This window comes from Lonchura striata, chromosome 3, assembly GCF_046129695.1.
Source record: "Lonchura striata isolate bLonStr1 chromosome 3, bLonStr1.mat, whole genome shotgun sequence".
NCBI lineage: Eukaryota > Metazoa > Chordata > Aves > Passeriformes > Estrildidae > Lonchura > Lonchura striata.
The window spans coordinates 81,821,599-81,846,705 of NC_134605.1; the positions used below are offsets into that span (position 1 = coordinate 81,821,599).

At 38.4% G+C, this 25,107-nt stretch overlaps 1 protein-coding gene across 2 annotated transcripts; it reads left to right on the forward strand.

Annotated features, from left to right (window-relative positions):
• The first annotated feature begins 990 nt into the window (after nucleotides 1-990).
• LCA5 (lebercilin LCA5) lies at nucleotides 991-18,863 on the forward strand. 2 transcript variants are annotated; one of them, XM_021541599.2, is made up of 9 exons: nucleotides 991-1,264; nucleotides 1,728-1,849; nucleotides 6,037-6,418; nucleotides 8,889-9,418; nucleotides 10,892-11,029; nucleotides 12,278-12,374; nucleotides 13,487-13,632; nucleotides 15,492-15,630; nucleotides 17,448-18,863. In XM_021541599.2, the coding sequence occupies exons 3-9, from the start codon at nucleotides 6,220-6,222 to the stop codon at nucleotides 18,251-18,253; spliced, it is 2,055 nt and encodes a 684-aa protein (XP_021397274.2). In that variant the 5' UTR covers nucleotides 991-1,264; nucleotides 1,728-1,849; nucleotides 6,037-6,219; the 3' UTR covers nucleotides 18,254-18,863. The 2 variants fall into 2 exon arrangements, with proteins under 2 accessions (XP_021397274.2, XP_021397275.2); XM_021541600.2 differs by lacking the exon at nucleotides 1,728-1,849.
• The last annotated feature ends 6,244 nt before the right edge of the window (nucleotides 18,864-25,107 follow it).

Sequence of the window (25,107 nt, forward strand, 5' to 3'; positions counted from 1 at the left end):
CCCAGGTGCCACCCTGACCCAAAGCCTTGTGTTCAAACTGGCAATGCCAGAACGTGCCCAAGGTTCCCCAAAGGCTTCCTTGGTCCCACTGCCTGGAGAGGACACTACGGGTCTCAGCACTATGGCAGGCTGCTCTACTAGCCTTGTGCTCCCAGACAGCTCTCTGAACAAAATCACAGAAATCATTAGGCTGGAAAAGACTTCTGAGATTATCAGGTCCAACCTATGACCAAACAACATCATGTCAATTAGACCATGGCACAAAGTGCCACATCCAGTCCTTCCTTAAACACGCCAGGGATGGTGACTCTACCACTTCCCTGGGCAGCCCATTCCAATGTCCAGTATCCCTTTCTGTGAAGAAATGCCTCCTAATGTCCAATCTAAACCTCCCTGGAGCAGCTTTGAAGGAAGCTGTGTCCCCTTGTTCTGTCATCAGCAGCCTGCAAGCAAAGGCTAACCCCACTTGGCTACAACCTCCATTCAGAGAGAGCCAAAAAGCCTTCCCTGAGATGCCTCTTCTCCAGGCTGAACACCACCAGCTCCCTCAGCTGTGCTCCTGACCCTTCACCAGCTTCGTTGCCGTTCTCTGGCCTTGCTCCAGCACTTCAGTGTCCTTCTCGTAGCGAGGGGCCCACAGTTGGACACGGCAGCCACGGTGTGGCCTCAGCAGTGCTGAGTGCAGGCGCACAATCACTGCCCTGGTCCTGGGGCCAGGCGCCATTGGCGCTCTTGGCCATCTGGGCAGACGCTGCCTCATGTTTACCCGGCTGTCAACCAGCACCCGCCGTGCTTTTCCATGGGCTGCTTTCCTTGGATGTCCCGGGGCACCCGGCAGAGGTGGGGGCGGTGAGGGCAGGCCGGGTTTGGCAGCCGCCGCTCCCGGGGCACAGCCCGAGCCCGCCGCGCCCCACCCCGGCCGCAGCTCGGCGGAGCGCACCGGCCCCGGCCCGCAGCGCCCCCTGCAGGCGCGGCCGGGCCACAGCGGCGCCGAGAGGCGGTGCCGCACCGTTCAGCCCCTCCACATTCCCTCCTCTTTAGCAGCGCCTCAGCCAATCAGCAGCCGGGGCTCGGCCTTCTGCCAATGGGAAGAGCTGCTGCCGCCAAGCTGGCAGGGCGGGCGGCCAATGGCTGGCGAGCAGAGCCCGCCCCCGGCCCGCCGCCCGTTGCCGAGCAGCCGCTGTCAATGGCCGCCGCGCGGCCCCTTTAAGCGTAACGCGGCAACCGCCGGCGCGTCCTGCGGGCGGGCCTCTGGGCTGGGCAGGTACGGCCGGGACGGGCCGGGGGCGCCGGGGACGTCGCCGACATCGCGGGCGAAGGGAGCGGCACGGGGAGGGACAGGACCGCCGCGGGGCCGTGTTTTTCCTGGGGGCTGTGGGGGCTGGGAACGCGCACGGGCCTAGGCCTGGGGTTGGCCTCGGAAGGGTCTCGCGCCGCTGACGTTCAGGTCCTTTTTTCTGAAGTGCAAGTGGGTTTCGGTGATCGCATTTAAAATGTACCGTCGCGAAGTGCTGCTAGAGAATGACATTGGGTGTGTTCTTTAAGAAGGTCTGCGCGGAGCGAACGTCGGCTGCCTGTGGCTGCGGACCGGGGGGTGCTGTCGGGGCCGCTGCGCTGAACGCGGTACGTCCGCGCCGGGGCGCGGCTGGGAGCGTGAGCGGCGGCACGGGGCTCCGAGATGCACTCCGATTTACAAACAGAAACATGATCTCTTCCCCCGCTTGTAGGACTGGCCTGCATGTGCTCTGTTTGAAGTGCCATTTCCTCATTTCTGACCTGGGACTTACAGCAGCTTCTTCATTTTGAGATCTGACACGGGTAGCGTTGTGGCTTAGTGGCACAGAGTCAGGTAAATGTAACATAGGTTTTTAAAATCATAAAGCGTTTTAATTCATCAAAATGCAGGACAAGGCAACAGTCTTAAGCTGTGCCAGGGGAGATTTATGTTGGACATTAGGAGCGATGTCTTCACAGAAAGGGTGATTAAACATAGGAATGGACTGGTGGTGGAGTCATCATCCCTGGAAGTGTTTAAGAAAAGACTGCACATGGCACTTTGTGCCCTGAATTTGTTGACGTGCTGATGTCCAGTCATAGGTTGGACTTCATGATATCTGAGGGCTTTTCCAACCTAGTTGATTCTGTGATTTTGTTAAAAGCTAGTAAATTTAGAAAAACTGCATACAGTTAAGCCAGCAGCTGCAGTACCTAATGAAGTTATACTTAGTCCTCACTAAGGCTTGTCACTCCGTATGTTTTGATGTCATAAAAGTAAATTATTTTGCTCGTCTCTCTTCTGGAAAACTTACAGTATTTGGATATGAAAAAGATGGATGCAGGGAGAGGAAGAAGACAAATTTATTTTTAAATTATTCTTTGCTCTGAAGTTCAGCACTTCAGTGACTTGGGTTGATGCTTTTGTACTTGTCAGAAGCTGGCTTTCTTGCAGTGTCCCTGTCTCAGAATAGGTGGAAGAACGGAGCGGGCCGTTAGAGGTCAGTGTTTGTACGGGGAAGTGCCATTCTTTGACCAGCAAAAGCACTGAGCTTCCCCTGGTCTGGGAAGGGTGTTAATACTGAAAAGGACTTAGGAAGTTTTATGAGACTTGCACTAGAGAACTAAGGTCTGAGTGCACTGCATGAGAAGAATTGCTAAGTAATTTTCCTTCCTGACTATTTCATAATACCTGTAATCCCACAGTTCAATTTCTGTTTGTGTGATTTACTTAGGAGTAATAGGGAATCTCCTGTCTCCATTGCAGTTGTTTTGTGTGTTGTCTGTTTTGTCTGTCATGTCCTTTATAGTGACCTTGTTCTTGATTGTTTTTTGTAATGATGAACATGGTTTTGGTACAAAATATGTAAATAATAGCAATGGACAAAATATGTAAATAATAGCAATAGATAGAAGTGGCAGCAGTAAAGGAGTATGAAATCTTGGAAACAAAACTGTTTCTAAAGTTCATGCAAGTCCCACATTTCCTTCAGCCACTCTGTATTGATGTGATCTCAATTCATTAGGCTTCTAAAAGCATGCCTTGAGCTTTTGAGGGGAGAGGATTGGGATTTTGATGATGGTGGTAGAGTTTAGTAGACCCACTGCTAATCCATAATGTTTCGGTCCTCACAACTTATTAAACATACAGGGGAAAATAGATGTCTTTGTGGATCTTATTCACAAGAGTTAAACTTACTTTATAATCAACTTAAACTAGTTTGTAACAATTGGAAAGTCAGGGAACCAAAACATTTCTTAATTAAACAGTCCTTAGGCTCACTGAAGTGAAACTCAGATATCCTAGTTATTCTTTTGTTCCCAAGATAAACTGTGCATACTTTTGTTAATCAAATTGTATTATAAACTGTTGGAAAAATTAATTTGGCAAGACTTGACAGATTGAGGGTTTTTTTGTTTTGTATGGAAAATATTATAATATTACCAGTTTATGGAACTGAAAACCATTTGAAGATCCAAGAGATGTTTTTGGGTATTCCTCAAGGGAGCTTTCTTTGTTTTACCTTTTTTAATTTGTTTCCATTCCGCTGCTTTTCAAGTATTTCCAGAATGCATTGAAAATTCCTGTTCATTTATATCACTGTATGTCAAAATTATGCTTAGTAAAATATTCTCAGGGGTGAGGAATATCCAGTACAGGAGTGGTGGATAATTCTAATCCTTCAGTTCTTACAATTTATTTGTTTTAAATACAGCGAGTTCTGAAAAGCATTCTTCAAAAAGATTATTGCCTCTTCAGTGAACTCTTGTGAGGCTATAAAATAACTGATCAGCTTTAAGTTGGTACATGAAAGTGAGTGCTCTTGTTTTATATATATAATTAGACATGAACTGTAGGCATTTATGCTTTCCCTAAATGTATGAATATGAGGTCTGTGCCTCCAGAGTACTATTTTTATATCTCATATTATTTTAGTACTTTAATATAAATATATTAATTTCTATTTTTTTTGCATTCCCTGAAATTCTGTCCTGTGGAGACCTGATGCAGTATTGCCTGTGCACCTTCTAGTGAACAGTGTGCCCAAAACGCTGCCTGTTCAGACTTGTTTTGCTCTTCAAGGAGCAAAATAACATCCATTCTGTACAGGTGTTTGTGGGGCCAGGAGTTAGGAAGGGAAGTATTTGGGAGTAGGGAAGCACCCTGATATGTTCAAATATTTCTACATGATCTTAGCTGCAGTTATGATTAGGCACACCTTTTAAAATTTTAATAACTCCACTATCTTGTAAGGGAAAAACAAAACAATTGTTCCTGATTATTTGGATGTTCACAATAATGATACCTTCCAGCTTGTGTTTAGCAATCTCTAGGACAGGTGGTCTCAGGTATAGCTTATTTAACTTGCTAGGCTTTGCAGTGAGATTTTCATTTTCCTCAGATTCTTTTGACATAAGTTTTTGGTGTCTAATTTTTTTTCTATCACTTTGAAAATATTTAGGTGTTTAAAAAAAATTATTTTGGAAAATTGCTCCCTAAGCAACAAAAAATATTATTTTCCAGGTAATTCACTATTCATTTCCAACCATCTTCCCAGTTTAGAAACCTGATGGGATATTTATTCCTCTAATTCCTTCTGTATAGATTATGAGGCCAAATGGATTTCAGTCACTGGAGACAGGGTTGTGCTAACAGTGAACTGAGCCAGAAAGCTTGAATTTGTAATGAAAACTGTCTTGGCAGCTGACATTTCTGCTCTGCTTGGCTCTGCAGTAACGCATATATAGGCAGTGAAGGCTGAGAAGAAGGCCAAGTTTATTTTATTGGGAAATAAAAATATAGTGAAAAATTTACAGCTCATTTACAGGTATGTTGAATGTCCTGCAGTGTAGAACAGTTTTGACTGAAAGCAGCTCAGTTTTTGGTGTGTAATTTGCTTTGCCATTTAGAAATAAGCTAGGAGGTTATGTCATTCAACAGGTGGAGCTGATGGGCTCTGATGCAGGCCCTGTTTATTCACCCACTAGACACCTCATATCTCAAAGTTGGATTGAAAAGATAGAGATGATGAAATTAAGCTTGAAAGCTGCCAAGAGTGGTGAGAGAGCCAAAAGACAAGGGAAGCTGAGCATAGTCAGTAAAACACTACCTAAACTGTTGAGAAAATTCTTTTGACCTTCTTTGAAGGTGAAGAAAATTTTGAATATATTTGCTCCATTACATTCTCAGGAAGTGTCTCCAAATACAAAATGGGATGATTTCACCTTGAGATATGGGCTTTTTCAATTTGTTTCGGGCTGCAGGAGTAGACCTCCTTATTTTGTACCTGCTTCAGATGTAATGTTTATCCTGTACTAGTGTCGTGGTCTCTCTAACCAGATACAAAAAAGGTATAAATATAGATGTAAATATGTAAATACACATGACACAAATGTGTGTGCTCTGGCCAATCCTTGAAGGCATGAAGCACCAGATGTTGTAGGGTATGGGAGTACTTTTCATGGTGAAGATTGGGATAGATAGGTACAGTCTCATTAGGAGTTAAGGATTTGATGTTTTCCAGACAAATGACAAATTTATATTCAAGCCCATTATTTAATATCGTTGGAATGCCAAAAATTGAGAAATGGAAGATTTAGTCAAATTCTACAAATGTCTCAAGTCACAAAAATGAGTTGTTAATTCATTTGGTTAAGAAGTTTTAAAACATGCCTAAATTAGTTTTCTGAATATCAACAAACTTTCACTTGTGTTCTCTTTTGTTTTCCAAATTCTTCTTTTCCATTCTCTAACTTGGGAGTAGTTACTTATTCTAGATTTAGCTGTGTTGATATTCTGATTTCTCTTTTGGGATTGAAATACCTCAGACTATTGAATGTAATACTAACATTCCTAGAGTGACATTTAATATAAATAATTAATACAATTACTAATATAAACAATAGGTATCAATGTGGATGTCATAATGTTATAGGAATCATGAATTATTTTACAGCTTTTTTACCTTTCTTTTTTAAACAGTTTTCTTTGTTAGCAAAACCATTCTCACTGTTTTTTTCTCTCTCTCTAAATTGTTACAGAAAAATGCGTTCTGAATGATAACTATTGCTTGCTGAACTGAACTGCAGAGATCTTGTACTTGGAGATGAAGATGATAAACCAGAGGAAATAATCCAACTGCTGCCATTGTGACAAGTCAGAGATCCTTTGTGCCAAAATGAGCAGTCTTTGAGAAAATACTGGAAAGCTGTTAAACCTGAAAAATGGGAGAAAGAGTAAGGAGCCCAGATTCTGAACAGGAGAGGAAATCAGATGAGGATAAAAATAGTGACTCCTATTATTCAGATGAAGGTAATGAATCTCGTTCATCCAGCCAGTCGCCAGTACTAAGCTCTCCATCTACGAACCAAGAAAAAAGACATCACAAAACACAGACTTCCAACAGCCTGTTGCACTACCAAGGTAGGTAGGTAGCAGAAATTGCTGCTTTGTAACTGCTCCAAAGAGTTGATTATCTTTGAAAACTCAAAATAGACAAACTAGCATTATGAGCATCTACAAATACAGTTCATGTAAATTATACTACAGATGGCAGGTAGACAGTAGCTACTCCATTGAAAATTGAAATTAATCTTCTCCTGCATAAGGAGAAGTTGTGGTGATTTTCAGAATTCTTCACAGTTTTCTAAGCAAGTGAATATGGCTTTTATACTAGCCATCTGTGAATCATGCTGATGCTTTCCTTTTATCACTGACAAAAAGCTCAAGGCCAAAAACCCAAACCCAAGGCATGTCCTTGCTATGTAGTCTGTAAAAAGGAGATGATTGTTAAAATTTCCTTGACAAAATAACCTACAGATACCTGTCTTGTGGAAGTGTAGTCGACTAAGCTTTACAGGATAATACTGTGACTTTAAATAAACAAAAGACTGCTAATATGACAAAAAAAAAGAAAATATTTTTGATGAAAATTAGGTTCCGATGGAGATTCAAAAGAAAGTTTTTCCTGCTTCTTCTCTGAGGGTAAAATATTTCCAATTTGAGATGACACAACTCCACTTTGAGCTCCCTCACAGACATAGGCTGCTTTTTTGATTTTTCTTGGGGAGGTGAACATCCCTGCAAAGAAGAGTAGCATGGTTATGCAAGCCCTGGGCTGAAGTAGGACTGTGAAGGCTTTCTGCTGCACTTTGACAGCTTGTTCTAAATAGTTGTATACTTTTTTTGGTGAAGTCTTGCCATATCCTGCCTTTCTTGGGCAGATGTTTTTGTCTTTGATAAATGCTTGATGCTGTGTGACTCATTTGCTATGTGTTATAATCTAGGCTGTTCCAAAAGTTCTGATCTTAAGTGTTTAATTTGCTCAGGGAATGTATCTCTTCAGATCCTTGAAAGTGTGTGTATCCTGGTGCAACTGGTGTTTTGCTTCTGAACACTTTTCCGTGTTCAGAGTGGCATCTCCTCCATGGTAGTCCTGGGTTATCTGTCTGGGAACCAAAAATGGCACTTACACCATGCTATTTAATTTGGAGGAGGCAAATGTGTGACCGGTTCTTTGTTTACATAGCCAGAATTGAATATAATTATTACATGAAGGTGCTATGAATGTCATATTACATTGTCTTGAAATACACTATTCCCCAGTGTATGAGCAAAAGTACAATATTGGTACTGGAATTTTATGAGCGGCCTAAATACAGAGAAATTCTTACAGGGGCTGCAAGTGTAGGGTTAATGGGAACTCCCTTAGCTGGTGATAGGAGTGGCATCATTCCTGCAGTGCATGTATTAGATAATCTTTTCATACTTGAATGTGACATAAGTGTTCTTTGTAAAGGAAAAAAATACAACTTCTTTTGTTTGCCCAAGGTGTGGAAAAAATGAGCACAAAGCAGAAAAAGAATGAGTATTTTTCCAAAATGTCTAGAGGAAATTATAAGAAGGTATTTTTAAGCTGTTATTTTTGCTGACAAGTATTCTCAGTAGAATAGAAACATGGTGTATGGCAAAGGGGAGGAAGAATTTGCTGTCACACACACTGTCCGTGTACACGTAACTGGATTTCTGCTGTATCCCAGCTTTCAAGCCAGAATTACAAACTGCTGCTCAGTTTGCTCTTCTTTCAAACACTGACATACCTTAAGGAATTATGCACTCTCTATTAATTCAGTTGTTTTAAGAGATATTTTTAGTGGATTATATGATTCATTCTTTGAGCTTGGCATGAGGGGCACATAAGATAGAAACAAAATGTTCACCTTTTATGTGTGAGGATGACAATAATAATAGTAATAAATAGGAATGCAAGCGGTGCATACAAGTAATCAGAAGAGAATACTGTGTGGAAAATAACTTGTGATACAAGAATAAATTACTCATGGAGAGCTGAATTTTCATTGGATTTCTAATTTTGCTTCGGAGGCTTTTTGCATTGAGCCTTTGAAATCTGCTGTTTTGTCTGTAAGCACGGCAGCTGGATTTGCAAATACTACTGCATTTGTCTGGGAGAATTACATTTTGCATAATACATAACTGGCTAATGCTCAGCTAATTGTTGCTATTGTAAAAGCAACAATTTTGTATGCATTTACAGTATAGTATTTCTAAACCATTTTAATAAACAATATCAAATATTAACAAAATATTACTTATTTCTGATACAATTTGCAGATGATTACTTTACAAGGGTCCTATATTAATGGCTGCAGATATTACTTCCTACAGCAGATCACAGACATAAGTCTCCATTTTTCAGCTATCAAAAGGAGCATAACTCTATCATATATATGCGCCTTTTATTGTCTGGTTTGAAAGCTGCCATCTCTGCTAGATATAGTATGATTGTTTCAGGCAGAGCTTGGCTCCAAGTATGTCTGAATAGACAAACTGCATTGTCTAATAGTAAACACCCTTTTTATTTTTCCTCTCTTAGCCACAAAGAAATTGGATTCCAAATATGCACCAAGCAAAAGAGGGACACGGTGGGGTTTCCGTTCTCAGAGCCTCACTAGGGATTCTCCTGCAAAAGATATAGATCTTGTTACAAAAAGAGTTCTTTCTGCTAGGCTGCTGAAAATCAATGAGCTCCGAAATGAACTGACTGAACTCCACATCAAACTGGATGAGCTGCAGAAGGAAAACAGGGCACTGAAGAGGCTTCAGCATAGGCAGGAGAAAGCCTTGAATAAGTTTGAAGATACAGAAAACGAAATCTCTCAGCTCCTTGCTCGGCACAACAATGAGATTAGAATATTAAGGGAGCGCCTACGAAAATCTCAGGAGAAAGAACGTGCAACTGAGAGACGGCTGAAAGATACAGAAGATGAACTGTACAGGAAAAAAACTGTCTTGCAGAAACTGAAAAAGCTATCTGCAGATAAGCACCTTGCAGAAAGAGATGACCTGGCAAAGAAACTAGCCTTAGCAGAGAGCAAGCTGGAGGACAGGGAAAAAAGAATTAAGGTGAGATGACTTTCTTTTTGCAAGAAATTCTGGTACAGATATTTCTTTCCGCAATGAATTGTAATTTTACACAGCTGTGGAGCAAATAGAAAACCAGTATTTTTTGGTTTTACCATAGAATCAAGTAAATTATTTATAAGGTGATTATATAATTACATATAAGATAGTTGTGCATTCAAATTTCTCTTTACAAATTAAGCATATTTTGTCAGAGTATATAATGTGGATTTGTGCTTTTAAATGTTTTTATACCTAGCAATAACATTTCAGAAGTGGGTGCAGATGTAATACAGCTTTATGCAATGTAGTTTCTCCTTTTGGAAGGAAACAGTTTGTAAAATTTTCTGGGTATTTAGGGAACTTTACACTAAAATTCTAAAAAAAAAATTATCTAATAATTATTTTCACTTTTTCAAGAGCATTCATACAGTGTTTGATTGTCCACTATTCTGCACATCTAAGAGCTCAGCTGGACAAAATTACATCATGTTTTTTAAATACTGAAATATCTTTAGGCCTTTTTATGGGTATCCATTATAAAAAAATTGTCCACTATATTTTAATTCTGTCCAGCAAAAATGAATGTTTTAGTACTGTAAATATGTCTATGAACTCATCTTAAAAAATGTGTTAACACTATTTAATCTGTTGGTAGTTGTACTATTTTGATAGTAGATATATTTTATATACAGTATATAAATTTTATACTATTCCTAGCTTAAATTATGTCATTGAGATGATGCTAAGGTTTGTTGTCTATATTAGTAATTAAATGTAAATTACATTACAGAGATCTGGAAATCCAAGGATTAAGCTGGAAACTAAGCTTTCATAAAATAAATCCCAAAGTACCAATATATAAATGGCTGAGTTAGTTAAACCACCTCATCCTGTAGTGTCACCATCTGTCATCTGTACTTTTATGATTAGGTATTTCAGCATTTGTAATACTGGATCATGTTAAAATGAATCATACTTTAAAAAGTAAGGGATTTTCTTCTAGTTTTTTTCCTGCTTTCATCAACATAGCTTCACTTAAAACAGCTATTACAAGATGAGGGCATGTAAATGAAATCATAATCACAAGCTAACTTCTAGTAGAAAGGTTAAAAATTCCTTCTTGTTTTCTTCCTTCTAATGCTGCACTTTCAGGGAAGGATTCTCTCTTACCCATGAGTAGGAGATTTGTCTTAGAGATCTGGAGGTCCACTGTGGCAAGAGCCTTACAGAAAGTAGTGTGAGTTTCTATTATGTCCTCAAATCACCTCTGAATACTCAAAAGGATGGGCTGCAGCATCTGCAGGTGCTTTGTCCCCTCAGAGTTAGGTTTAAAGGTTTAAATGTATTCAGTGTTACAGCAATGGCTGAGCCCATATCTAAACTCAAGACACCGGTTTACTTAACTTTATATAAGTAATTTGACTATAAAAATTACTTCAGTTATTTAAAAACATTATTTTGTTTTAATTGAAGGATCTGGAAAGAAATCTTGAATTAAGCAGTAGCAGTTTTCAACGCGAGTTACAGTCAAAGAAAAAAAAGTTGTACGAGGCTCAAGAAGAAAACAGAGTTCTCCAAGAAGAGCTTAATCAGCTAAATCAGAAGCTGAAGGTAAAATGTGAAAGGAATAGAAGTTGCTAACCATGTTCTGGGATTTTGTCTTTGGAAGTATCTGTAATCAGGTTTGAATAGTTTACCAGCGGCTGCACTCTCTGATGTGTACTTAATTATATACAACATGTGAGTTCTTTTTCTGCATTAAATTGAAATGTTCTGTGCTCTGACCATACAGTGTTTATAACAGGAATGTCTCTGTGCTAATCATTATTGTTAGCACTAGTTAAGAAAAGCAAGATCAAATACATAGCCAAGCATTGAGAATAAATCACAACATCTATGGAAAATTAGATTTGAAGGCTTGAATTTAAAATTAAGTCTGCAGGTGTAAATAGTGCTTTGTTACTAATATACTTGCATTGCAGTAGGTTTGAATGAAGATTAATGTAATTTATTTGTGATATCCACATGTGTTGCTAAATGTGTGCAAATGTTTATTTGGACCCCACACCACCATCATTGTCCAAATTCTCAATAAAAGTACTTAAAATATTGTTATGTTCTACTTAGTTTACCTTTAGAAAAAAAAGTAAAACAAGAAAAAAAACCAAGTGAGACTCCAGATAAAGTACTTAATTTCTGGGAGAATTTTCCTCAAACTCCAAGTCTCTATATGCTGGAGATGAACCAGTTCACCACATTCCCAGCTGTCCAGCAAGTAGCAGTAGTTAGTAGCTCTAAAATGTTTAGTGTACGAGTTTTAAGATTTGTTGGTGGAGAGTTTACAGTTTGAAAACCTTTTTGTTTTCAGATAAATTCTGATAACTCACTGTTCATTTCTGTATTTGATTCAGTAAATGTGCAAAACGAAAAGTATGTCTCTATAATGCAGTGGGCCACTGCTAACTGATACTGACATACCCTGTGACAAGTATCACTGCTTGCTTTTAGATGTTTAACTCTTCACAACACTTAAAGTTGAGTTGTGCAGTCTATACATATAGTGTAAGTCTTGTTTATGGAAGCACTGGCATTTAGTTTTATTTTCATTGCAGAGATGTTTTTTTTTTTTCCTCTGTAATATTTTGCTAAGGAGTTTTTTGGGGGAGAGAAAGTTGTCTGCTTTCTCACAGCAGAAACAGAGTTAGGAATGTGATTGTTATCCTTAAAACAGTGGATGAAACAATTATTTATTCTGTTTCTATTTATAGTATCTATTTTTAATTTTATTTACAGCTTTGCTAGTGACTGGTAAATGAAATACCAGTAACTCATTCTTATACCTACCTCTTCCATTCACAGGAAAAAGAAAGAGAACTTGAAGCAAAAAATATATATGCTAATCGTATGTTGAAGTCATCACCTAGAAAAGACATGGATATTGTACAAAGAAAAAGAGGTAACTTGTATAAAGCAATAAAACCAGAAGAATTATTAGCATCACTTTGAAATGTCTCAGCTGAGTTATACCTTCCATGCTACTCAATACTCAACCCCTGACACTGCTTGTTCAAGCACATTTACCTTTTTGCACTTCTTTCAACACAGCACTGGTTATAAAGCATTAGTTTTTTGTCTGTTCCATAATACAGCAGAGCCAAAACAAAGAACTTCACCAAACAGCAGTTTTAACTCCTTTCATACCAGAAGTTCCTGGGTAGAGGAGGAGGGGAGCATTGGTAGTAAAATCTCCTATAGATGATAGATAATACTTACTTGACAATAAATTAGAGAGGCTTTAAAAATATGTATCTTCACTGCTAAGAATATTTTGGTGATCTGCTTTATTTTATACTAATTCAAATGTATTATCAGTCAGATGAGCTGCACTCATTTTTTTACTCAGAGTGTATGTGTCCCAGAGCATAATCTTCTAGAAGTATCAGTACAGTGATTTCTTCTAGTATGACAAGACAGTCTCAAACCTTATCCTACCCACATAAATATGTGTGTCTGTGTGTGTGCTTAGACTATTTTCACTGGATCAGTAGAATCTACTTGTCAGAAGAAGCAGAAATTTATGGGACTGTTTTAAATATTTAATGCCAGTATTTCAAACAGTTTGTCTGCTGCTTGTTTTATTATAGATGCTCTGCCATTATTCCATTTGAGGTTCAGATTTTTTAAAATGTCATTCCATAGGGATAAGTATATGTGTTTCAAAAATTCAAGTAAGTGAATTTTAATTTTATGAGTTTAATTCTGTGACAAGCAGTAAGATGAGTGAGATATTTTGTGGGTCTTTTTAACTAACATTCAGTGCACTGTAATGACCCTGTAAGTAGCATTGAGGTGGGATTTAAATTATTTTTTCAGTAGAATTTTTGCATGCATATTTTTTTATTATTAGGTTTTACAGATGCCAAAACAGCTGTGTGAAACTCATCAATACTTTCCGCTTCCACTGACTTCAGTACAGTGTTTGCTGCAAATCATGAAAAATGAGAGACAGGTATATAATGAGATATTTTCAAGTGAAAACAACATCTGATTAGTTTGTATTTTCTACAGCCAACAACCAAAATATTAAAAAAGGACCACAACTCACAAAAAGTGTACAAACCAGTGGATGCTTCTCACCAGCAGAACTTCTTCCAGAATCAGAAGTTGTCTGTGGTGACACAGCAAACAAGAAAGAAGGAATTCTTCCTAAAATAGTGAGTTCCATAAAAATTTGAGTCCCAGTCCAGACTATTCACATATCAGATTGTAAAATGCAGAGCTTATATATTAGAAAAAGTGTGAATATACCCATGTAAAGATATAGCAAATACAATTTCAAAAACAAAATTTCAAATTCTGTTCTTTAAGACAAGATCTACCTTTCTAAAAATATACTCAGTTTTTTTAAAGATTTTTTAAAAGTTTTTTAAAGAGTTTGTCATATTCTTTGTCTTACTGAGAGCCATTAGCTCAATTTATTTCTTTTTTCTGTCACTTTTACTTCTTTGAAGTTTTTAAGACTTCATTTTCACCCCTTTTCTTTGTTTCTAATGCTTATTTAAGGAATCTGTTAAACAGTGATGGCTGCCTTCTCTGTATTTCCCTTTGGTCTTAATTATGGTTTCTGTTACTTTCCAGAATTATTTCACAGTGCATAAATCTAACATTTCCTTTTATTGTCACAGTGCTGGTATTTCTTCTGACTTTCCAGCTTTGTCAGTATGCTTGGGTTTTTTTGTTTTTCCATTTCCCCTTTTAGTACAAAATAGTACCAATTAGAAGTATTGCTAACACTTTTGTGACCTTGGGCTAAAATCAAAGGTTTGTAAGGTATTATGAATCAGAGCGATATATCTGACGAATCAGATTCTGGTACAAATTCTGATGACATGAGGCTAGGATCTGTTTTTCAGAAATAATAGTCTGAGGATGGTCTTGGCTGGTGTCATGTTAGGGCTGAAATTTTTCATGGCAGTTTTATTTGTATGTTCTCTCTTCCCAAACCCTTTCTGTGGCTATGGATGTAGTTTAATATATTCTTCCAGTATATACTTGTGTGTGTGAGTTACAGAACCATACAGTTGGTACAAGTGCAGCTCATGGAGTCCAGCTGTGTGTTTTCTATATGTCTATTGCTTTAAATAATGGAAATTAGATTCAGTAGTCTAGGCTTTCATCAGTTTTTAAAGTTAAGCATTTTAAATACCTGGCCACCATCTCCTTATGTACTTTATATTTTTAATATAACAATGGTAACCTTGTACATGAAGGAAAAATACTTGAAGGTATATTTTCTTTGTTCATTAAGTAGTAACTATTTCTTTTAGAAGGGTATTTTTAATCTAGAAGTTTATTTTGTTCTAAAATAAGCACAACCTACAAAATTAACTACCATGTGTTGGACTATGCTGACACTTTTTCTTCACTTCATTGCCACTACTTTTCTGTGTTACTGATTTTTACTTCTGTTTGTTAATATCTTTTCTGCAGATTCTTGCCTTTTACATATGTATGTGTAGCCACCAGCTAAAATTGTCATCCGAGATTAAACCTTTCTCTTTGATTGTTTGTTACTTAATACCCTATAAATTTAAGTACCAAAATGAAATTGTCTGAATCTACAACTCACTCACTTGAGTTAAAAGGTCAGATTGTACAAGTAGAGGGCAGCTAATTGCTTGCTTGTTAAGAGAATATGATGGTGAAATGTGGCCTTCTATTAAACTCCTTGAAAAAGACAGTGTCTGTTTTTTATGGAGAACCACACTGAAATTGGTAGTTTTGCTTTATGGCATTGGAGATGCGACTTCCCTGAAATGTGCAATACAAAATAGAGTTGAATGTCTATTCATTTTGTTTAAGGTGTATATAAGTATACTAGAGGTGATAATATTTTCGGGTCAAACCCCTGGGTCGTCAAAGCTGGTTTGGTTTAAGGTGACTTACTCATTTTATGTTTAGCAGTAAGGATGTGATTTCAAAATGATATAGAAGTTCTTATGATTTTGTTAGGTTGTTTATTTTATTGACTGTTTTTGCCCATCAGCTTCAATTTTCTATTAATTTATTTCAGGAGAAAGAAACTCAAGACAAAGGATGGAAAGAACAAACAGAACTCCTAAGACAAGAACAAGACAGGGAGAGGGAAGAGAAACTGAAACATTTTCAGGAAATACAGTCCTTAGAGGAGAGGGTTCCAAAACTTCCTGACGGTAAGGAAATGGGCAGCTGAAGGCTGAAAAATGCACCATAGAATACTAATGAAGTGAGGCTGCTGGTTTCTGGTGAGAAGAGCAAAATGATTTTGCAGAGATCACTACAGTGGAAAATTATTTTCAGTTACATTATGCAAAGAAGAATCAAAAGGAAATACAGGATATAGAATAATCCATGTCCTGTACTCAGCTGTGATTAAGTATGCAGCAGCAGAAAATGCTGTCCACAAAAAAGTATTGGAGTCTGAGAGATTGTGCTTTACAAAACAAGAATGACACAGAAGGTAAATGCTGCTGTTTTCTCTGACTAGCTAAATGTTATTGAGGTAAGAAGTAGATTTTTACTATTGAGATTTGATATACTATTTTTACTATTGTTCTATTATAGTAGAACAAATGTGTTGTCTCTAATATAGCCTTTTTTTTCTGTACTTTCTACTGACTTACATAATTCGAAATTTTAGTTTCCCTTTTCAGGTCTGGTTATCTGAATCATTTGGTGTGGCTATTTGAGAAATGTCAGTTTCTATCATTACATATTAATATTGCTTTTTTGTTAATTTGGTTTTCACAGCATCTTAGTGACTTAAATGCACAAGTCATCTCAGGTATTTTAGATGGACTGCATCCTGTCATGTTAAAGAACTCTTTCAGTGATTGCAGTTAATGAACAGTAGTACTTACTTTATATGACAAGAATTCTAAAAATCTATAGCTGCTTTCAGAGGTAAAATCTGTGAAAAATCTTCTTTCACAACTTACATAAGCCAAGAATCTGATTTTATGTCTCTGAATAAGATGATTTAACCATCTTACCCACCATATGGAATAAGCTGGTATTTCCCCCACCTTACAGACAGGAACATGGGTTTTTACTTAACTTGTATAATTATTTGCTATTGAAAAAATATCTATATTAGGTAAATGCTAAATTAACTGAACTACTGCAGTTGTTTCTGAAATCCTGAGCCAAAGTACACTAGATAATACGGAACTTTGTGAAAGCCTAAGTCAGAAATTTGAGTAAAGTGTTCAAAGGAGAATGACACTATGTTGCAGGGGCCAAGTAGTCATATTCAACTTTTGGCCAAATATACATCTGTTATCTTGGGGAGGAAAATATTTTGAAGAGAGAAATATTTGAGAAGCTTCCTCCTTTTTCTACACATAAGCATTTCCAGGTTCCATCCATAAGTTGCTGTTTTGTACCTTTGGTGTCCCTTCATAGCTGTGCACAGTCACTCTGAGTCCAGGCAGTGATACACAGAGCACTATGTAAAGGTCTTTTCTGTATGCAGCCGATGCACGGTATTTTAAATCATTCACTGCTTGAAACAGGTGATGACTCCTATGACTTTGAGGCCTGATTACTTCAAATAAATAGTCCCCTTTATGAAAAAAAAAAAAAAAAAAAAAAAAAAAGAGCCCACACATACATACCAGGATTGTCCTTATGTCAGCAGTGGTGAAAAATAAAAATAAAGTACAGTGCAAATCAGAACTATTAAAATCAGTAAGGTTGTATTCATTTTCATTCAAACTCAGAAAATGGGAAGGCAATTGGCAGTATTCAAATTGCTTTGAAAATTCTAAAGCATGGGTAAGGTCCTTTGGAAGATGACAGTAAACTTTTATAAACCAGGAGTGGATTTAGTTGCAATTTTTGAAGAATTTATTTTTGCAACAGGAAAATTACATTGTACATAGAAGAGCATGTTAAAAACTCAATGGCTTTTACTTGCATTATTTTCAAAGTCTTATAAGGGTATTTTAAAATTAAAACATTTAAAATACTGTTCAAACATTTTTTGCAGAGTGGCAAAGGAAAGACTATGACAAAATTAAAAAAGAAAGCAACTTTTTATTGGATAAAGAAGATAAAATAAAGATGGAGACAGAAATCCACAAATCTGAAGTAGAGAGAGAAAGCACTGAAACACTGGAAGAGCGACGAAAAAGAGAGTTCTTGCTTGCTAAAATGCAAGAAATAGATAGAGAAATTCAAAATACAACAAACACAAAAACAACTTCCCAAGCACTACTTCTAAATACAGCAAGAAAATCTGATTCCCTGGAGAAAAAAGAGAAAATTAATCCATTCTTTGAGATTCCTGGGAAGGTTACTAATGGATTTCCTGTAAGGGACAGCCAGGATGACAGCACAAGAGCACAAGAGCAGAAGCAACGAAACGTAAGGACTGTAGATTTAAGTAGTGAGTTAGCATTTGGTAGTTATGTACCTTCCTTTGGGAAGGGATCACGGAGACCAAGTTGGCTCACTCAGAAAAGTGACAAATTAGAAGAAAATGTTAAGGAAAATGCAGATTCCGATAGTAAGAAAGAAAAGAAGTCCAATTTAATGGAACAACTCTTTGGAAGCAGTGCCAGTACCGTTCTTCTTTCTAAAAATAACAGTACACCACCCTTGGGCATAGATTGGGACACTAGTAATAAGCCTTTTGTTGATAAAAACAGTAAAGTCAAGGTAAAAGAAGACAATGGGCTCTTTGGTGAAGGAAGAAGCCTAAACAGACACCGACTGCAGTACACTACAAGCAAGCCAGGATTTAATACCCTTGGTTCTTTAGAGGATGAAGTTGAAGAAGTAGTCTTACAGTGATCGTGTTTTATATGTTTCATATGTAAATACTGAAAAACTATTTTCTTGTAATATTTATTAGATATAGATTTGAAATATTTCAGATTTACTGTAAAGCCGTATGAAGGAATAATTTACATAAATGGGTATGTGTATAGAGGAGAGATGCAGAGGAGGGATGCTTGGAGGTTTTTTTACCTGTATTTTTACCTGTAGGCTGCTCATAGTACACTGCTTTTCATTTGGAGTAGTTCTTTTAGGCCTCAGATACTTTCTTTCTTGGGCATTTGGAGAACCTCTTAACTGTGCCAGGAGAAGGCATGTGTAATACCAGTCATGAAATGAGTAGAAGAGACATTCTTAGCACTAATTCTCTTAGAGTATTTTACACTGATGTCATGTTATCTCAGAAGAATATCAAAAGAAGCATAATTAACTCAGGAACAGCTGCTCTCTCCTTTTGCATAGGTTTTTGTGGACCTTACTACCAAATGTGTAACTCTTCTCATATATTCAGATTATATTTGTTATACAATGCCATTTTTTGTAATTTCTGGATTTTCTATGTAAAATTCCAATCATTACTAAGTAATTTTTTAACAAAATGGTTTTATTAAATGAGTTGAGTAAATTTCTTGTGTGTAGATCATCTTTAATACAAAGTTCTGACTTCTTATATCATATTATTGGTATTTGGGGTGCTGTCTTGTGAAGGCTGACCTAGAACAGAGACTAGACAGAGTTAAAGAATAAAGTAAGTTTTTATTAGATGGATACACCTTGGGCAGCACAAGAGCCCAGCCAGGGCTACACCCAAGATGAACCCAAAATAGTCATAAAATGGACAACTGGTCATGAGGTCTCACACTTTTATAAGTTTGGTCCATTTGCATATTGGAGTTAATTGTCCAGTTATAGCATCAGGTTATGAAGTCACATCCTTCTTGTTTTCTCTCTTCAGTCCACGTCATTTATGGTCTTGGGCCTGAAATTTGGATTATTCATCCCCAGCTAGAGAAGGAATTGTTTTGTTTACCTACTCTGTGGAGAGATCTTACTATCCCCCAATATGAAGCTCAGAACTACATACTAAAGCAGTACAGAATCTGAAAAACATAAAAGCTAAAACCTGAGACATCAGGAGGGAGTTGGTTGCAACTTCAGTCGTGATGTTATTTGCTGGTTGGTGCTGTGTACACAAAAGATAGGCAATGAAGAATTTAGCAGAAGCATTCCAGGAAATAAGATGAAGGTCATTCATTAAGCTGAAGGTCATTCCTCACTAGAACAACAGATTTTCAACACCTCTCTGATATTCTCCCTCTGAGCCTGATTCAAAACACACTGAAATACAGAGAATTCTTACAATTCAAAGATGCATTTAATCAAGACTTTTCTGAACACAGTGGCTCTTCTGAAGAGAAGGGCAGTATCTTCATTATGCAGTAACTCTCTTTGCTCCTCTCATTCAGAAAGAAAATTAGTTACAGATCCAGATCCAGGGTGTGGACAGTTCCCAGTAGTGAAGAGCAGCTCATGTTCACCTGCTGCTTACAATCCCCATTACATTCCCTGTAATACTACAGAACTTAATGGTGAGAATATCAGAAATATTTTAACCAATAACAGTGAATTTAACTCTGTTACTTTCCTGCAAAAACTTTTTGGGGTAAATACTGTGGTGTAAGAGGTAGGAGAGGGCTGTGGGTAAACACTGGGTGTTTGTGACTGGATAGTTACTTCTCTTGTCCTGCCTGTGGGTGGTGCTGCCCTTCTGGAAGTGGGTGCTTTGCTCCTGAAGATGACATTGAGGTGGATTCTTTGTTTTTATTTTTTGTGGTTGAGGATTTGGAGGCATAAAACAATAATGTATCTGCTGCAGGTATTAAGAATCATGTAGTGTATGGAGGGGACTATTGGTTTTGTTTCTTTGGAAGTCGGCTCATTAACAACTGGCAAATTCCAGCTACAACGCTGAACTGATAAGCCCTGTTGTTTCAATTACAAATGCATCATTTCTAAGCTGTTTTTTATTATCAGCCCCTTCTCAAGGTCACAAATATTCACATCCTGTTACCAGCCTCTTCCTAATGCAAATATTGTGGTGACTCACACCAAAAATAAAAGGTCTATCTGCATTAAGAAGGTGAAAATAAATTAATCTGATGGTAAAAGTGTCACAGGTATAATTTCCCTTTTCCTCTCAGACCTGTCCATCTCTACAGCTTATTTTTTTTCTCTTGCTGCACTTTCTACTTTTAGAGTTAGTAGTAAAAATACCATTATAGATAAAATGTGTGAAAGCAGAGGTAATATTCTGATTGTGGGAGAAAACATTTCTATGCTTGTAATATCTGTAAGCAGCATTTCTGTAATATCTGTAACAGTTTTCTACTCACTGGAAGAAACTTTTGTAAGGTCCTAAAAGGCTTTGTAGACCTTACAAATGGGCACATTGATCCCCTGTAGTCCTCTGGACCCCTGATCTCATCTGCTGTAGCTGGACAGTCTGCATGTTGCTTTTACTGGTAGCAGTGTCTTAACAGCACTTGATTGACTGCAAAAAAATCCAGCTTTTGCAATAAAAGGTAGGTCACAACAGTTTTGATGATGATTTGTGTATTATTTGGTGGTTTTGTCCAGTCGTAAGTTCTGTTTGATGTTTAGACATGGCTATTACATCTGTTCTTGCTTTCCTTCTGAACCATCAAAGGTGATGGAAGAAATTCCTCCATTCCAACAAGGAAGGATCATTAGAGTTTGATTAACAGTTTTAGTGGAATATTCAGGGACATTATTACTGCCCTGGAAAAATGGTCTTAAACTTCTGATCCCCAAGAGAGTAGTCATCAAATAAAAGTATCTGAGGAACATCTGATGAGGGTGGTCAGGTGTCAGGGCTCACCTGACAGAGAAAACAGGAAGTTTTAAAAAGGAATTTTTTCTCTTTGAAAGAGGAGATGGACTGGTGAGTGTGTCAGGGGGAATATAATAGATGTTATGTAATCCAGAAGAAAAGTAAACCACTGGTTGAGAACTTGGGAGACCTTTCACAACTCTGAATTGAAGCCTCTCAGCTGAGGTAAGAAAAGGGAAGTGGGAAATGCTTAACATCTTGAATATTTTTCCCAGATCTGTGGAATATTTGGGCTAGCTAAAAAGTGGAAGCAGGGGGGAAAGTGATTTTCCATAACCTTATGGGATTCTATGTTTGTGGTTTTGCTTCTTCTATTGCACCCGTGCCTAAAGAGGTGAATTGCAAATCTGTGATGCTTCCAAAACGAAGACACATAGAGAGCATGGGCTTAGGGTACTTGGTAGCCTCAGGTTCATTGCTGGTCCTGAGACAGAAGGTCTTATCCTGCCAGGCCTGAGCCTATTTGCAGTGTCAGAAGGTGGGACAGAATATCTGATCTGGCATGTTAGGAGTATGAATTTGTTCTTGGGACAGGTGGCTACAGGAACTTCACAGGGCTTTCACTGATACTTGTGCTCTACAAAGTGCTTTGGGTGAGCCTTTGCTATTCAAGAGAATAGTAATAAATTCTGCCTGTGCTCTGCAGCAGAGACCAGCACAAACCAGTGCAGCAGACACGAGTGCCTTCAGGAGAGTCATGGTTGCAGAAAGGGAGGTTTTGTTCCCAGCATTGCACGGCTTCGCTAAGCCTGACCTACTCTTGTTCCAAGATGACAACTTTAAGCATAAGAGATGCCCCGGGTGACATTGCTCATTTATAAAATTCCCTTTTGTTGGATCAAATTTAATGTGGTCTCCTGTTTCGAATTATCTCTTTGATTAGCTGCAAAGTTTTGATGTCTGCAGGAGGAGAACAATTGCATCAGTGTGTGCTGTCAGCCGGGACTCGTGGCTGCTAGGGAGTTGCTAGGATACCTCTCTAAAAGGTACGATTCACTTGATTAACCACCAACCCAGTTTGCATGAGAAATATTTTTCCTATCTTTGTTTTGTTCTGGCATCAACTGTGCATTAGATGTGCATGTGTGTTTAGAGCAAGCTACAGGTTGATTTTCATGTGTGTCCATTTCCTCCTTTTGATATGCAATAAAACGCTCTTTGCTTCACAGCAAAGAACCCAGAGCAGTTACAGTAGCAATTCCAGTAATCTGTAAAATGAGCATTGCTTCTAGAGGGGAACATCTCTAGGAACAACCTAGAAAACCAAGGGAAGGTCTGACTTTAGATATGCATTTCTGGCATTATAGCTAAAGCTTCACTTTATAGCTGTGAAGATGCAATGGAATTTCTATCTCCTGTGTATTATTTTCTTTCCCCACTCTGAGCAGGGGGTTAGACCAGATGACGTATCAAGGTCCCAACCAAAACTATTCTATGATTCTGTCATCCTTGCCTCATTCCTCTGGTATTAATGCTCCCTTCCAGTAGAAATGCCTTGCACAAAGCTGCTTCGTTCCACTTCCACAAAGTTGTCTCAGAACACCTCTTGTGTGCCCATGTGTTCCTGAATATGGGAGTATTGTATTCAGGATGCAAACACTAACTCAATTCTCTCCCCAGTAGTTGCTTCCTACATGTTTATCTTTCCAATGCCTTCTTTTTACCTCCATTTTCCTGTTTCCTGAAACATCTTTTTCAAACATTAAAGCATCTTGCCATAATTTCTATGAATCCTCTCTTGTCCCACAACTCTCTGCACTTTCCCTCAGACTTCCATAAACTCCTTTTGCTGCTTCCATCATATCTTTCCTCCAATGGACCATCATTCCTTCCTTCTATCTGAACTGACTTCTGCTTTTCATCCCCTAGGCCTGACAGTTATCCTCTCCCTTCGTTCCCATTATCTCCTCTCCCAGGTTTCATTCCCCACTCTCAAGCTCCCTGCCAGCTGTGTTGTGCTGTGTTCCCTCTCACCTGTGAGTGGAAGTAGTGTTGCAAGAAGATAGGAAAGATGCTGGAAAGGGATGTGACCTTATTTTGGAACTGAGTTGCCCACACTGGAGCACTATGATGCAGGTGCTGGAGCACTCTGTCCAGCGAGCAGGTACCAAGGTATGTGTACCCAGCAGGCCTGAGTACCCACAGCACAAGGCTTGCCTGCTCAGAAGTTCTCCTCAGTCTTCTGTTCTCTCTTTTAATTGGGGAGGGTGGCTGGCTTTGGAAGTGCCATTTATGTCCTTGAGGAGCTGCCAATCTTATCTCACCTCTGCAAGTCATTAGGATTTCCTCTGTCCTTTCTTGCCCTGAAATTGCCAAGGCTGTTCTTCCCAACATCCTCCCTCAATGGCATGTCTGTTTTAGTCTGGGTATAGATCCCCTGCTATTCCAAGTAACCTAAAAACCTGCACATTGCTGTGCTAGGATCTTGATGACCTGCTAATCTGAGTGCTTCTGACAGCCTTTCTGCTGCTCCTCCCACTGCTCCCATATCCCAGCCTTCCCAGTCGTTTTCCCTTTGTGCAGTCTTCTTGTTTCCACTGCTGTTCTCTGTGCTGTGATATATTGGGAGTCATGGGACTCAGGCTATGTGCTGCTGTGTTGTGCAGAGCTTCTAACAAGCTTTGAGCTTCACAGTTTGCTGCTTAACAATTCTCATGGTAGCAAGGATGGATAACGCAGGTGCTATTATTCACTAGAGATCACTTAATTACTAGTACTCAGCATGAAAAAATTGTGTTCAGATTGGCAAAGGTCACACATACTCCCATACCTGACCTTCCTCTTGCTGTACAGCTAACTCTGGCTTTGAATTCTCAGTTGAAATATCTTAAACTGCCTGGGTGAACCAAGCACCTGAGCCTTGGGGAATGATCTTTGTTTAACAAGTCAGCATTAGTTTGACTGGTACATGGTTTTCCTTGTCTCATAATCCATCCTGTACAGTAACAACAGCAGCACCTGGGTTTCAGAGACATTTTTGACTCAACATGCTCTCTAAACCAATAGGTCTCATGCCACCCATGTGAAAACCCTGAGGAAATGAGAGGTGAAAGTGGCCTTCTCCAAGTCACAGTGGCCAGTGGTGGAAGTTAGACCTGGAATTTCCACATTGTCATGCATTATAAGACACTGTCCCCAATTTGTTTGTGTATGGGTATCCTCTATTCAAGTCTCAGGTATAGTGCAGTTCTGGAATGAGTTGTGTGCAGTTTTATTTATTTTTTTTTCAGAAAAGCATAAATCTAATATGGAAACATTCCCAGGATTATTCTGTCTTCTGAAAATCATGGTTCTCTGATATTTTGCTTGTTCCTAGTGACTACACCACAAATATTGGCACATGTAAGTAACATTTGTGAGCAAAGGATGTAGCTTCACCTTATCTGTTGAATTATAGCATCCTCCTGATACTACACCTGCTATCCAGTGGGGAAAAAAAATCATGGTTAATGCTTGAGTATGATCAACATTTACAAGATTCACTGAAAATACTTAATTTTAAGCAATATTATTTTTTTTATCTTCTCGTCAGTTATAAATTACACTCAGGGTCTAGAGTTTCTCCAAAATGTAATCAAGTAAATCCTGATTTTAATGAGTGGCAATCACTAAACCTGGGAATAATTGTCCTGACTTTCTTAACAGCAAGGCATTGCAGCACCTCTTGAATTCAACACAAGATTTATCTTCCTAGGGAAGCAGACTCTTGTCCTAGAATAATGTATACCCATGTATAAGATCTTCACATCAGTACATTGGAGATCAATAGCTCTTCTCCTGATTTGGCCAAATGATGGTGCAATCAGCCAGAGCTCAACTGGAAGATTGAGACAAAGTGTGTGTTGCTGTTCAAGGTACTTCATATTTCTTTGAAGGGAACATGTTGAGTTTTATAAGTGAATCACAAAGTAATTGCAGGCTCCTGATGGCTAAGGCTGAGACAAAGCACTGCTTATAG

Coding starts and splice junctions, on each gene's coding strand:
- LCA5 (XM_021541599.2), top strand. CDS start 6,220: ATGGGAGAAAGAGTAAGGAGCCCAGATTCTGAACAGGAGAGGAAATCA. Junction 9,419..10,891: donor ACAGGGAAAAAAGAATTAAG/GTGAGATGACTT, acceptor TTTTAATTGAAG/GATCTGGAAAGAAATCTTGA. Junction 11,030..12,277: donor AGCTAAATCAGAAGCTGAAG/GTAAAATGTGAA, acceptor TTCCATTCACAG/GAAAAAGAAAGAGAACTTGA.